Source organism: Psammomys obesus, unplaced genomic scaffold (genome assembly GCF_907164565.1).
Source record: "Psammomys obesus unplaced genomic scaffold, mPsaObe1.curated_primary_1811, whole genome shotgun sequence".
In the NCBI taxonomy this organism is placed as follows: domain Eukaryota; kingdom Metazoa; phylum Chordata; class Mammalia; order Rodentia; family Muridae; genus Psammomys; species Psammomys obesus.
In genome coordinates this window covers 10,721,872-10,737,365 of record NW_026591086.1, presented here as the reverse complement: position 1 = coordinate 10,737,365, position 15,494 = coordinate 10,721,872, and the positions used below count along the sequence as shown (strand labels likewise).

Genomic DNA, 15,494 nt, shown 5'->3' with positions numbered 1-15,494 from the left:
GATCCAATCCTGGTACTCAGACACATGGCTTCATTATCCCAGCTCTTCAATGTCACTTTCCCCTCTTCAGGCCATTACTTTAGAGCCCAACTTCTAAATCAAACACTGTCTTACTTTTTCATTTCCAACTCTTTAAAATCAAACCTTAAATTTAATATTACAAACTTCTAAACCCTGTTTTGTTCTTTGTAATACTACACATTACAGAATTCTGAAAATTGATTAGCACATACTCCTCTCGCTCCCGTTTCCGCAGAAAAGGGCATGATTCTCACCACAGTCCTTTACACTTGGCCCCACTGTTTAACATTTACACTCAGTATTTGAAATTTTCTCTAAAGACAATCATTTGCCAGAGAAACATGTCACCAAAAGAAATATAAACAGCTTTAGTATGCTGCTTAAGCACTGTTTTTGTCATTGCCTTGTTTTTGCTCTTTCCTCCTGACCATGGGTATCTGCTAAAAGTAGTACAATCAAAGAGATTTAGTACTTACCAAGTCAGTAGTCAAGTTTGCCTGGCACAGGAGGTTACAAATTCTATCCCCAAACTCAGCCATGCAAACACACTTAAAATGTGTTATATTCTCCCTAGAAACTACAGTAGTGTGTTGGACTCTACCTTAACTATAAACTAGAGATGTCAGGTGTTAAAATGACTTTTAAGTTACTAATGCATAGGGCTATAAAAAAGAAAACATCTCCATACCACCCCAAATTCAAAGATACAATCATGCATGTGAAAGAATAACAAATATGTACCAGACAGTAGATCTGTGAACAGCAGAATTCTACCAAATTCTCTATAGAAAGCTTTAGAGTATGTACTGTCATGTCCAGTTGTATAATCTATAACTCAGCTCATTAGACCTACTTAGTAAAATGATCATCTCCAACTATAACTTCAAAAGAAAAGAAAATACATTACTCCAAATTACATTGGGAAACTTTTATTAACTTAAATTGGCATTCTTAATTTTGCCCAAGTTCTTAATGTCTTTGATATCAACCTGCAGGTGTTTTTACCACCACAGAATCATGAGGACTTGTAGTTGTCATTGTCCTGTAATGATTAAAATGATGTTTAATAATCAATACGTTACTTCTCTTAACTACTTAAAAGATACTTTGAGGAGTGCTTAAAAGTTCTTTTGTGTAAATAATGACTGATACATTTAAGATCCTTTTGATGCTGAAGATAAATATTTCTTATATAAAACATTGTTTTAATATATCACTGTCCTAATGAGGCTGTTAATAGATGTATTTTCATACTAAAGAATAAAGCTTTATTTTTGTAATAAGTTTATTCATAGGACTCTTTTCAATGAAGAACTTTGTATCCAACAACATAAAACAGGCATACTAAAAGTGACATTCTGTAAAGGAAGCAAAAAAGATGGCTGCAAGAAATGAGACCAGCAGTTTGCATCATACATTCTGAGCAGCAGAATCAAATGCAGAGCAAATGCTTTCAAAGTGTGCCTATGTGGTGATTATATTCTCCACACATTGAAAAGAAAAGGGACAAAAGCAGAGACCACAGTATAATGAAGAGTTACAGCACAATAACACCCTCAGCCATCCACAAAGTTCTTGCTCAGATTGGCAACTGAAACTTCACATCCACGTGGGCTTCCTTGGCTAAAGTCACTATTTCAGAAAGCTTTACAACCTGAAAGAGAGAACAGGGCGTTTCTGTCTCTATGTTCATAACAAGGGGGACACAGATTATAAACCAAGGCAAAAGGAATACAGAATCTTTTCCATTTAAGACACTAGTGCAATTCTGACATCCTACAAGTCAAACTAATGTTACAAGAACTGACGTTGGAAGATCGTCAAGTTTGACATTCTTCATGACCTATACTTCAAATAAATATGTCCTAATAAAGATAAGTAACTAGATACATCTTAACTAAATTTTATCTTTAAGACAAAAAACAATGAGTATTCTTGTAAGATAGACCACAATTTAAAGCACAACTAAATAAAACTTACTTTGAAAAAGCTTACAGGCTTAATTTATAATATCGGAATAAAAGTTTAGATATAAAAATTGCTGGTATTTTTTTTGTGAGGTAACAATATCCAACAAAACTCAAGTACCCTGTATGATACCAGAATATCTGTTTCTATACAAAATGTCATAAAAATTACACACAATATTCAGCTTCTATCTCAGTAGAGAAGTTACAAAAATGTAGTCTGAGGTGAGAGGAATATGACATTAAATAAATATAAATGACTTTATAACGCCTATCTCTTCATCAATACACATGGGAATTTTACCACCAGGAGAATTCTTGGGGGCTAAATAGCATTGTCAGAGAGTCAGTACTACAGACTAAAACTTCCAGTTTAAGAGAAAAACAGAGGACAGAAGGGCATGTAAAATAGATGATCCCCAGGGTTGCAACCATTAAAAATCCAGACCAAGGGAGACTCTCCAGGACCAGAACACAGCATTGACACATAAACTCCAGAGGACGATTGTTTTAAAACAGGAGGGCTACAACTTAAGAAGTGCAGGTGTACATTACCAACTGCAGGGCAGTTTGGTCCCAAGTCTAACAAAGACCCTAGATGGTATGAGGTAACTGATGAACTTTCATAATCGGACTGCCAGTGTCCAACTTAAACAACAACAAGACCTTTACATCATTATACTACTTCACCTTCCCACACATGAGTGAGACGTAGAAAATGATGCACATGGGGATTTATTACTACATGAGAGAAAAAATACGTCAGAACACAGATTAGACCAGACTGGGTATAAACTGGCCACTGTTTAAGATGGATGCATAGAGGGTCAGAAAGAGAATTTTAAATTCTCCCTGCCTTTAAACTCTGCTGCACTGTCCAATTTGAACATCTCCCTCACGTATGCTGTTTTTATTAATAGTTTCCCACTTGCTGACCAGCTGTCTGGACCACTTTTCCTTTTGCCTGGGGTTGAGTACAACCTTCATGCCCCCGTCTTAGCAATATATGTATCTACTGCTCTCACTCCCCAGAATTAAGCTTCTGTATATGTAGGTTAAGCACTAACATTAGCAGTTAATACTCAGCTGGTTCATTTTAGAATCTAAAGGTATATAGATCCTTTCCACACTACATATTTGACCTCAGCTCATCAGAGTCCACTTACCATTTTAGCAGCTTCATCCAAATCATCACAAGCAAGAATTTTAAGACCACTGTCTGTTATTAGTGCCTTAGCATCATCAACGCGTGTACCTAGAAATGATTTATGCAAATATAAGCAAATGACTTAACTACATATACAAAAGCATTTAAAATCTTTTCACACTATAAGAATTTCAGCACAGCAGTTTCTATTATTTAACTTATTTTATTATTTATTTGTTATTAATTATTATATAACTTATATTGTTATTTAACTTATTCTATTATTTACTTATTTTAAAAAATTATTATAAAAGCTTGGAACTACCTTGTGAAATATTACATTTTACCACATCCATCGTAATACAAGCAAAATCAGAATCCCAGTTAAACCACAATAAAAACACAACACGTTACACAAAGCAAAACTTGGAGCATTTTTCCCTAATGTCCTAAATTCTTAAAAAAAAAAAAAAAAATATATATATATATATATATATAATATAACTTTGTGAGCCAGGTGCTACTTTAATCCTAGGCAGAAGCAGGTGGATCTCTGTGAGCTCAAGGTCAGCCTGGTCTACAAAATAAGTTCCAGGACAGCCAGGGCTACACATAGAAGCCCTGTCTCAAAAACAAAAATAAAACACCAATAACAACACAATCACATTGTGGTGATATGAGGCTCACGTATTTGTACATTTGGTCCCCAGCTGCTGGCACTATTTGAGGAGGTTACAGAACTTTCAGGATAGAGAGCCTTGCTGGAGGAAGCACGGCCTTAGTAGTTTACAGCCTTGTCTCACTTTCCTGTGTGTGAGACTGAGATGTGACCACCAGCTTCCTGCTCCTGAATGGTGCGTTTTCCACTGTTGTGGACATCCTGTCCTCTGGAACTGTAAGCCAAAATAAACTCTTCCTTATATGCCTTTTACTGTGGTATTTTATCACAGCAACCAAAAAAATAACAGTTTTCAGCTTTTATACTTAGTACTTCCACTAAAAAATACAGCTGTTTGTAAAATTATATTTTAAATGAACTATACTCCTTATAACTGTATCATTTAAACACTTAGAAAACAACTCATATCTTTAGCACTCACCTTGTAGCCGTACCACAACAGGTACTTTAATTTCTAAATCCTTCACTGCCATGACTATTCCTTTTGCAATAACATCACATCTCATAATTCCTCCAAAAATGTTGACCAGAATAGACTGTACCTATCAATAAAGTAAACATTAAAGGAGTAAGTGTCTGTCCTTTTCTCCCAAAACAGCAGAATATAAAAATCAATTCCATGGAAACATTTTCACATAAAGCCATCATTTTCTTTTCTCTCTCCCAGTCCACTACCCATCGGAACACTCTTTCACTACTTTCAACCACTAGCTGTATTTGTTTTCTACTATATCCCAGACAATAGAACCTTGTAATTCAGTCTACTTCTTCCCAGTCTCCCACGTCATCTCAGATCGTGTCCTACAGCAATGTCACAGGAAACACCTCCATTAGTATTAATCACCTACTAGTTTCTTCATTCCTCCCTATCAATATAACCAATTTTGGGTGCAAACCCTAGTCCTAATAGCTCTATACCTTTTTTCCTCTGGGTCACAGCTTCTTTGGCTAATCTCACCTCAATCCTTTACAAACTGGCCTGGCCGGGCCTCTACAGCTCTATCAGTAGCTCCTTCCCCTACTCTTCTTCACACTGTTGCCTACAGTCTTGGTTCTTTAAACTATCTCTCCTGGACATCAACCCACTCCTGATGCAACCTTACCTCTAGCACTTTGTTCTCTCTCTTTTCAACGGCTTTTTTACAACACTGAGGGAACAGGTTCTATTGTTTTCCTCATTTCCCTAATTCCTAAGGCCTCAGTTTTTCCCAGTATGCTGAGGACTTTCAAATGTATCTCCAGTCATTGTAACAGGTAAACTCTCCTGGGGCTGGAGAGATAGTTCAACAGCTATGAGTGACTGCTACTCTTTCAGAGGACCAGAGTTCAGTTCCCAGCACCCCCATTTGGCGGCTCCCATGCACCTGTAACTCCAGCTTCAGGAGATCCTCTTCTGGCTTCTTTGGGCACCCACATGCACATATACACATAGACACTAACACATACATACACATGAATGAAAAAAATGTTTTTAAAAGCATAACATATTTACAACCAGTTGCTTACTAGACAGTCAGTACAACTCAAGCTCAGCACATCAGTTCCAAAATCCTTAACCACTGCCTCTGCAGTGCAACAGGCACCAGCTACCACTGTGCCTCATTTTAGCTGAATCCTTAGCAAAACAACAATACATGTAGTAAATAACTCTATTAGGTTCCAAGAAAAAGTTAAAAACTTTTAAATTCTATATACCTCCTGCAATTCCCTTTTTCCTAAAGGCTAATGCCAAAAAAATATTGTCAGCAATATCAACAACACTTATTAATGAACTAAGTATGCATGGGTACATATATTTTCACAATTCCAGGCTTTTGCAGTCAAATATCATCAAGATTATTGTCCTTATGACTGGCTCCCACGCCAGTTCACCAGAGGCTTTTTAATAGTATATCTAATTTTATCAAATTTCTTCACTGTTTGCTAAATTTCAACATAATTAATTCTTTCAAATGTTCTCTAACTTGTTTTCACTTAAGAGTTCAATTCCTCTTTTCAAACTTTTGTAGTTGAATTTTAGTGTTGAACTAGCATAATGACAACTACCAAATGATCAAGTTACTTTCACTCTTCAAACTCTAACCCATAAGCCCCACCCTTACCTTTTTATCTGAAGTGATAAGCTTAAATGCTTCTGTTACTTGCTGGACCGTGGCACCTCCACCAACATCAAGAAAGTTGGCTGGAGTCCCCCCATGTAGTTTTATTATATCCATTGTGGCCATAGCCAAGCCAGCACCATTTACTATCAAGAGGGAAAAGTGATTTGTGTAAGAAACAGAGAAAATGCAGTAAGCTGTGCACAGCCAATTTTAACATGAAAACATGTTGGGTACCTAGACAGCCTATGTTTCCATCCAGGCCAATGTAGTTAATATCGGCATTAGCTGCTTCTTTGTCCCTTTCGTCTTCCTGGGTCCAGTCCTGAAGATCAAAGATCTTCTTCTGGCGATAGGCTGAGTTTGAATCGAAATTGATCTTTGCATCCATGCACAACACTTAAGACATAAAAATAAAGTAAACTTATTTTATGAATTTATTATATATTATATATTAATTTATTTCATAAAATGAACTATCCAATAACAAACACAGTTTAATATAAGGAAAAAAAAGCACATTTTACTTTTATATTAATTCAAAGTATTACAATTTATGTTCACAATGAATTTAAACTGTTTCTTACATAAAAATAGGAATATAAAATACCCCAAATTTTTTTTTATATATTTATCCTAGCACCAAAGAACAAAAAAGAAAAATTCCTCACGACATTACACATTTTTTAAGCCTTCCATATTCCTATCACTGAAGGATACTGTCTTCAAGTAAATCCTAAACCCATTCCTCCTACTTTGCAAGTCAGTTAAATCCCATCAACTTGCAAAATAGTGTTAATACTGAAATTTTCTTCCTCACTCTTCTTTTCCTTAGCAGAAAAAAACCCTAAAGACTTGAATGTTTGTGGAGGTCCACAAACAATGGCCCATGATGACTTTTGCCTATTTCTATTATGACATGTGAACTAAGAATATGATTCACAGTTTTAAATGATTAAGAATAAGTAGAAAAGGGGAACAAAAATAATTCAAAACCCAAGATAGTAAATGTTTGATAAAGCACAAACTCCTTTGGAACCGTCAACCTGCTGTGCATGCTCCTATCATTCACTCTTATAACCACTCCAAGTAGCTTCTACCCATGGCACTCAATCAAAAGTGCCCCCCCCCCCTTTTAGGTATTCTGTGCACCTAACCCAGAGCACAGCACACACAGCAGGGAAGTTCTATCACTGATCTACATCTCAACCTTTGGTTGTTTGAGACAGGGTCTGTTATGAATCCAACTCTCACTTTTCCTCCAGCTTCCCAAGGAATTACCGGCATGTGCCACACAAACCAGCTCTCATGATGGTTGCTTCTCTGACTTCATCATTCAGTAGCTATCCCTTCCTCAGTACAGGGTGTGAACACAGAAGCAGAAAATTGGCACAGGATTTAGAAGCTGAGAGATTTTCAACTTGAAGAATAGTTGGAAAGTTAAAGTGATTCATAACTGTCTCTACATATCACATTCCTCACTGTCTGGGCTATGATCTCTGTGAGTTCAAAGCCAGCCTGATCTACAAAGTCCAGGACAGCCAAGGTTACACAGAGAAGCCCTGTCTGAGAGGGAGGATGGGGGGGGGGGGAGAAAGAAAGAAAAAGAGAAGTTGGCCTCCTTAATAAATTAAAAAACAAAAGAGAGACTGTATACCTGGGGAGATCACCAGGGAACGTCACTAGGTGAATAAAGATGCAAAATGCACATACTTTATGATCTTGAATTAAATAATTAATTAATGACATGCTTTCTACTGTTCTACTTAAAAATGAATAGTAGGGAAAAAATTAGGACAGAGAGGGAACCAATAAGGGCAGAAGTTTTTTAAGGATGGGTAAATATACCTCAATTACATTGCTTTAACTTTTGAGTACTATTAAAAATTAATATGAAAATACTCAGAAGTAACCAAAGTAGTAAGAAAACTGATCATGTCTGGGTGCTCTAGCGAGGAAATCATGAGCTCACAGAAGCTGTTACTTGATATGACAGAGTGTCTACAGATGTGACTAAGGCGTACACGCAGGTTGGCACTTGGTCTCAGGAACTGTAAGCACCCTTACAAGAGAAAGGCAGAAGACTCGACTTATACACAGCAGAGAAAGAACCAATGTGGCACAAGGGCAGAGACTGAAAGGAAGTACCCACAGGCCAAGAAACACAACCAGGAAGGGGAGAACACCGGAAACAATCCTTCAGGATAGCCTCTGAAAACACAGCCCTGCCCACTAGCCTATAACTATGAAGGGGAAAAATCATTTAAAGTTATGGTACTCTTTATCAGCCATAGAAAACTAACACTGGTAACAAAGAGCATAAACAGAAAACTCCAAGACAGAAAACATGCTCAAAAAACATGAAAAATATACATTAGTAGAAATCAAAGAACTGAACAACTTAGACAAAACACCATTTCTTCCTCAGCAGCTTAAAGTTAAAACTGAGCATGTTAACACTAATGGCAAAATATGCAACAAGACTAACTCTGAAAAAATATTTGAATAATGGAAAGAGAGGCAAGGGAGGGAAAAATTACCTGGAAAACGAGATCTTAAAATGCTACTATCCCCCGCCCACCAAAAAGCAACATACTATTTGACCCACAAAACTTACCTCTAAAATTCTCTATTAAAGACAATCACAGACGTAGTCAAAGATATTGTAAAATAAGGTACAAGTTTTCTAGAAACAGCTTTTGAAAAAGATTTAACTTGAAAAGAATCTTCTGCATGATTGTAAGGGTCAGGGCATGCAGAGCAAGGCCCAGTATGGAAGAGGGTTGAAGGAGCTGCGCAGAGGCCATCCTGGGGCTGCAGCACTTCTTCCCTGCTGCACTGACATTTCCTGGCACAACTTTTCTCTAGTAAGTACACGCTGTCCTAAATACACGTTTAAGGACACTGAGAAAGACAACCCGAAAAGAATCAAACCCTGTTAAGAGGATGAAGGCATTCCCACAGCAGCATACTGCAGCTGCTGCAGTTCAGCTACAACAAATCCACGGGCTTGTTTTCAGTGTTAACTGACCTCTCTTAAGATATTGGAACAGTACTACCAGATGCTTTACATGGGTAATTCCTCATCCTCTGAAAAACGTTGAATTATATTCTGTTTCATTAATTATGTTTATTATTACAAGAGAATTTATTCACTCTTTATATTATCATATAAATGACTTAATAAAAGTTAGTTTCTTCGATAAATAACTGTAGGTATAAAGGTAAAAAACTACTACAAATAATAAATACTTAATAAATAAATTATAGCAGTGAAAGCAGTTAATATTAAACAACAACAAAAAAATTGGAGTAGGATAAAAAATAATATACATTAAAAAAAAAAAAAGAAAAATTGGCCCATAGGGAGTGGCACTATTAGGAAGTGTGGCCTTATTGGAGTAGGTGTGGCCTAGTTGGAGAAAGTGTGTCACTGTGGGGGCAGGCTTTGAGGTCCTCTCTGCTCAAGCTATGGCCCTTGTGGCACACAGTCTCCTGCTGCTGCCTGCAGATCAAGAACTCTCAGCTCCTTCTCCAGGCCCATGTCTGCTTGCATGCCACCATGATGATAATGGACTACACCTCTGAAACTGTAAGCCAGCCCCAATTAAATGTTTCGTTTATTGAAAGTTGTCATGTCCTGGTGTCTATTTACAGCAACAGAAACCCTAACCAAGACCAAAGCTGGAATATTGCTATGTTAGCCCTGACCATGCTTTTCTTTGCAGCAATGCTGGCTTTGGGACTTTGAATTAGAAAAGTAGCTGCATACTTTAAATGAGGCTTAAGGGGCCACCCTAGCAAAAGCACGGAAGACAGTAGTGCTGAGGGTGATTTGAACTGTGGGGGCCTGGCTCAAGAGGTTTCAGAGAAGAGTTTTAGTATGTGGCTTATAGACTGTTCTTGTGATATTTTGGCAAAGAATATTTCTGCTTTTTTAACCCTTGTCTGAAAAGCCTGCCTGAGGCTAAAGTGAAGAGTTTTAGATTTACTGAATTAGCAGAGAAAATCTCAAAACAGTCTAGTATTGACTCCACTGTGTGGTAATTAGTGGTCAATCTTACACAGATCTATAATGAAAAGGAGCAAGCTAAGCAAGGAAAAATACAAAACATACAATTTAAGAAAAAAAGAGGCACCAGGAAGTGGAATGGAGCTAAATCTTACATTCAAGGAAATAAACAGATTAAAGAGAAGCTTGATGTAAAACGGAATAAAGACAGTAATGACCTCAGGGCAATATGCCACCCAGCTAAAGAGTCTAGTTTGTGAAAAAGAAATTAAAGTTTAGAGCAGGTGTGGCGGTACATGCACATGCTTTTAATCCCAGCACTCTAGAGGCAGAGGCAGGCAGATCCCTGGATCAGAGGCCAGCTTGGTCTACAGAGTAAAATTCACGACAACCAAATTGAGGCAGTGAAAAGCACTGATGAAGATAAGATGGAACAAGGAGGCCATGTTCCACCCTTAGCAAGCAGCAGAACTTGGCAGCTTCAGCCATGTGGTTCTGGCTTTAGAGTCAAGGATAGAAGAAAGGTTATGGAATCTCCCTCCACAACGGAGGCCAAGCATGTGTCCCTGAATGAGTCCTAGAGAAGCCATTGTGTGAAGCTGTTGCCATGGTCATGGTGCCTCTTCACAGCCATAGAAACTCTAAGACAACCAGTTACACATATGCAAGGGAACCCACAGTCTTAGACAAGCTATTCCTCTCTAGTGGCTCCAAATACGGAAATGACTCCACGCCTGAGCAAACTTTTTCATACAAAAGATACAAGCATGCAGGCTTGGATGGCTAATTCTCCAGAGCATGGGTAACTCCTCATACACCCGCATTACTCCAACCCAGAGCTGCCCCACAGGACCTTCTGCCTGGGTGGAATTGCTTCATTTCTGTTCAATCCAATATGGTGACCAGTGACGCCCTAAAATGTGACTACTGTGACTGTTCACCTGGGTTGTCAAGTTGTGTCACTTTCATTAATTTAACCAGGTAACTGTGACTGACCAGTGGTCGCCACATAAGGCAGCGCAACTGTAGTTTGTGTTTTAGTGTGTTTCTTTCACGTCTGCTCTCATTCAGCTCACCAGAGGATGAGCTGCTACCCAGGAACAACAGATGACACCATGTGATAGAAGAAGATTCCTTACCCTGTCCATCAGCATCTTCTACCATTGGGTTTATTTCCACCATAGTCGCGTCATACTTGAGAAAAAGTTTATAAAGCTTGACCATGTTATCTGCTGCAGAATCCACAATGTTAGGTGGAAATCCCATCTTCTGTGCAAGCTGAAAGTAATTTGTCTTTTTCAGTAATAACTTGTATATGTTTCCCATCATCATTAAGATATTGAAAATAAAAACTTTATTATTTAAGAAGATAAGCTGGAGCTGTAGTTAATAATCACCAAAAGGGCAGCTACTTAGGGTCTGAACAGAAACAACAAAAACTTGCTACTTCAAAATCTTCACAGGGTAGGTTTTATGGCCACTTTCAAGTCAGAAAAATGATTCAGAGGTCTAGTGCCAGGGCTATTAACCTAGATTGCAGTTCTAGCATTCATTTCATAGTTTCCCCCACTGCCTCTAAGCTTATAGTCAACCTACACTGAAAAAGAGACTTATGTGCTCACTTCGGTGACACATATACTAAAAATTGGAACAATACAGAGGGGGAAAAAGACTTATTAAAACTACATCTAAAAAGTAGGTTGATAAGCTCAATGGTCTAAACACTGACTAAAGTTACTAAAGCATCCTACTTTCCCGTTAAGGTAATACAAGGTGGGGCTGGAGAGATGGCTCAGAGGTTAAGAGTACTGGTTGTTCTTCCAAAGGTCCCGAGTTCAATTCCCAGCAACTACATGTTGGCTCATAACCATCTCTAATGACACCTGGTGCCCTCTTCTGGTGTGCAGGCATATGTGAAGTATAGAATACTGTATAAACAATAAATAAATAAAATATTTTAAAAAAAGGTTATACAAGGCACACCTACTGGGCTAATAGGAGAGGTGCACCCAAAGGCCACAATCTCATACATTCAAAATTCAACTCTGGCAGCCCCAGGGGCACAGGTATTTAAGCCTCTCATCCAGAAGAGTTACAGAGTTGAGCAGCAATCTGAATCAGTGAAGTCTATGGAGCATTTTAAACCGCAGATATCAAGATTACAAGCCAGCAGTTGTACTTCACATTTCTATGATAAAGCAAGTATACATCCCTTTTACTGTGGTGCAGCAGGTACTAAACCCAGGACCTCCTACAAGTGTGTCAAGTGTTCTGCCCCCTTCCCCAGCCCAGAAATTTTCCCAGCTGGGACAATTATCAATTTCAAAGTTCTGTGAAAAGTTTTAAAATAGTGCTATACAGGACAGGAATCTGCTCAGAAACACTACAAGGAATTATTTCCTTTGTTTGAACAATCAGAGGCTGCAATACACTCTTGTTACTTTCAGTAACAGAAACATCTTAAATCCCTTAAAGGTGAATATGATTCATGTAAAGAGCCAGACAACAAAAAGTAAAGTAGCTAACCAAAACAACAAAACAAAAATCAGAAAAGAAAGACTGTCATTTGGGTGAAGAGCTTTACTAAATAAAAAATAATACCATGTAAGTACCATTTCACTATAAAGATTTTCATTAGTTTTGCATAAACTTAATTATTTGAGAATTACAAAGTGATTTCCACCAATCCAATGTCATTGCCAAGCACTGAAATACAAATTCCTGCTGTGTTCAAAATGCTTTATCTTGGTGCTTATAAATCAGTATTTGCTTCCTCATCTGAATTTCCCTCTCTAGTCATCACTCTCATATAACTCCTAGTAAACCAAATCTGCTTTTTACATATTTATTGCACTCATCTGTTTAAGCCATGAGTTTCACTAAAGAATATCTGTCTTTCCTATGAATCTAACGCCATTCAAAGCCCTGCTGTTGCTATACTTCAATAACTAAGGTTATTTTAACGTTTTCTCACAGCAACTGATAAAGCTTGTATTTATATGCACAACAAACGATTTAACTTACTTTTGTATACAAACCAAATAATTTACTCCAACAACATCATTAAAAATAATATTGAGCGATCCTCAAAGACATATTAAATTCTACTTGTTTGGAAGGAGCAGAGGTATAGAGGGGCTAGGAGAGGCGAGGTTGACAGAGGGGAGAGGATAGTACAGAAAACCAGAGAAACTATAAACAGCTGTTACTGTATGTATGTTGTAAAGATGGCTGTTATCTACCACTTTATACAATTTACAGAAAATAATGGGGACAGAGGAATACTTTAAATTAGTCAATAATGACTTAAAACTGAGCCTATGGAAAGCAATGATTGATAATCACCTCTGATTCTTCAACAAATAAACTGAAATTAATGTAAGGAAGAGGAGACCTATACATTATTAAAAAAAGGGGGACTATATTAAATTAATGTGTCTCAGTGAAGGACCGCCTACAGATCTTGACTCAAATAACTTCTACAAAAAGCAATAATGAGACATTTCAGGAGTTAAAACTGACTGGATCTGTGAAGACACTATGAATTACTGTTAATGCTACTGGATACAGGAAAGCACAGTAGGCTATCTAAAAGCTTTCCTGCCTTTTAATGAAATACACAAATATTTATGAAGCCTACAAAGAAAAGTACTGTAAATACTTTCAAAAACTACAATTCAAATAAGAAATTAAACTGTCTTAAATTGCTTAGTGTTTTACAAAGTTAACTATATTTTCTTAAATATCTAATTAAAAACTAGAGATGTTCCAGAACACAACATACTGCCACAGCTTGCTCCTTTCTGATGCCTTCCACTATGTCAATAGGTTCTTTTATGATGGCTTCAGGATTCTCAGCAGCAACATCTTCAATGTTAACACCACCTTGTGAACTTCCTATCAAAACAGGACCCTACAAGGGACAGAGGAGACAAAGCATCAGATTATATTTTAGACCCAATATGCTTTTAAAACTAATCTCTGCACTGTCAGATTTGAGCATCAACAGCTCCCACATCATATTTTAAATTTTCTTTGACAATGTAACACATCTGTAATAAGTAACTACTATAAATGTTTAAGAGAAAAATAGAAAAGCAGAAACAGAAAACAAAAATAATTACTTGTCTGCAAGAGACTAAATACACACACGTACCAAATAAGTAAATAGAATCAAATAAATAAAATACAACCTATGCATTTTTCACATAAAACTAAAGAAACATTAAAGTATTACTTAAAGTGAAAATACGAAAATCATTGAAGAGAAAATAAGCATGTTTTCTGAGCTCTTTGTCTTCCCACAAACAAATGAAAACAAACTACCTTGTAAGAACAGCCCTGACTACTGCCACAAACAGTGTAAGAAAATAAGACATAAGTAGAAATAATTAAATTATGAACTTTTGGTTCCTCCAAAACTCAATCAAGAAAATGATAAAGCAAATATCGAGTAGGTTTGCTACTCTAGGTGGCTGGAACCACTCTAGTGGCATGTAAAAATGGTGAAATCACATTACAGATAATCTAATGAATAAGAAAATACAGATTGCATCTAAATAGCTGGCTCAGCAGTTAAGACAGCTGCTCCCAGAGGACCCAAGTTTCACTCTCAACCATTAACACCCATCTGTCACTCCAGTTTCAGACAATCCAAAGTCCTCTTCTGGACTGCACAGAGACAAGGCACACATTCGGTAATAAACATACACACAGGTGAAACACCCATATACATAATATTAAAAAAGACTGATCAACAGTGGGATATGTATGGAGAGTGTTGAGGAAAAAAAGAAAGATGCAAAACCTGAGACAGGTTTTTTAAAATCAAGTGTGAAATAAACAACAAAATATATTAAACAAAATACAGAGACATTTTATTTTAAATGTACCCATATTCAAAAGAAAATAGTATTCTTGAACTCGGACTTTTACTCGAAAAAAATCTAAAAACTAATTTTACTTTTCTAGCCAACCACAGTAACAAACATAAAATGTAATTTGAAATAATGTTTTACTCTCCCCTTCACTGTAAAATACAGTTTTTCAAATACTTAAAGAAATAACCAAAGGGAACCTAATTTTTAAGACAGTTAACTCATATTTAAATAAAAATTATTTTCTACCATGCGGTGAGTTAGATCTTAACATATGTGGTAATGAATTATTTATCTGGACTTTGTTGCAGTGGGATAAGTAACCTCTTAAATCTTCAGCCATCTTTGTCTATGCCCAAGCAGGGGTTCGGAGTGGACCCTACTTCTAAGATGAGTGTGGTGGTATGCATTTGAGTGTTTGGTCCCCGGGGAGTGGGCCTATTAGGAGGTGTGGCCTTGCTGGAGTAAGTATCACTGTGAGGTCTCCTATGCTCAGGCTACACCAAGTATGGCCCTCAGTCATCCTTCTGCTGCCTGTGCATCCACATGTAGAACTCTCAGCACCTCTCCAGCACCATGTCTGCCTGCATGCTGCCATGCTTCCCGCCAGGATGAGAATGGACTAAACCTCTGAACTGTAAGCCAGGCCCAATTAAATGCTTTCCTTTATGTGGTCAGGCAATGAAACCCTA

The 15,494-nt window shown here is 37.3% G+C and overlaps 1 protein-coding gene across 1 annotated transcript in view; it reads right to left on the bottom strand.

The window, feature by feature from the left end:
• Positions 1-934: 934 nt before the first annotated feature.
• The window catches only part of Sucla2 (succinate-CoA ligase ADP-forming subunit beta), a 37,817-nt gene continuing 23,257 nt past the window's right edge, over positions 935-15,494 (bottom strand). Inside the window, exons 5-11 of the mRNA XM_055609806.1 lie at positions 13,710-13,838; positions 11,065-11,203; positions 6,151-6,312; positions 5,917-6,059; positions 4,236-4,356; positions 3,155-3,243; positions 935-1,675 (exon numbers count right to left, since the gene is read on the bottom strand). Of these exons, the coding sequence (XP_055465781.1) occupies positions 1,601-1,675; positions 3,155-3,243; positions 4,236-4,356; positions 5,917-6,059; positions 6,151-6,312; positions 11,065-11,203; positions 13,710-13,838 (858 nt within the window). The 3' untranslated portion in view covers positions 935-1,600. The remainder of the gene's footprint in view (positions 1,676-3,154; positions 3,244-4,235; positions 4,357-5,916; positions 6,060-6,150; positions 6,313-11,064; positions 11,204-13,709; positions 13,839-15,494) is intronic.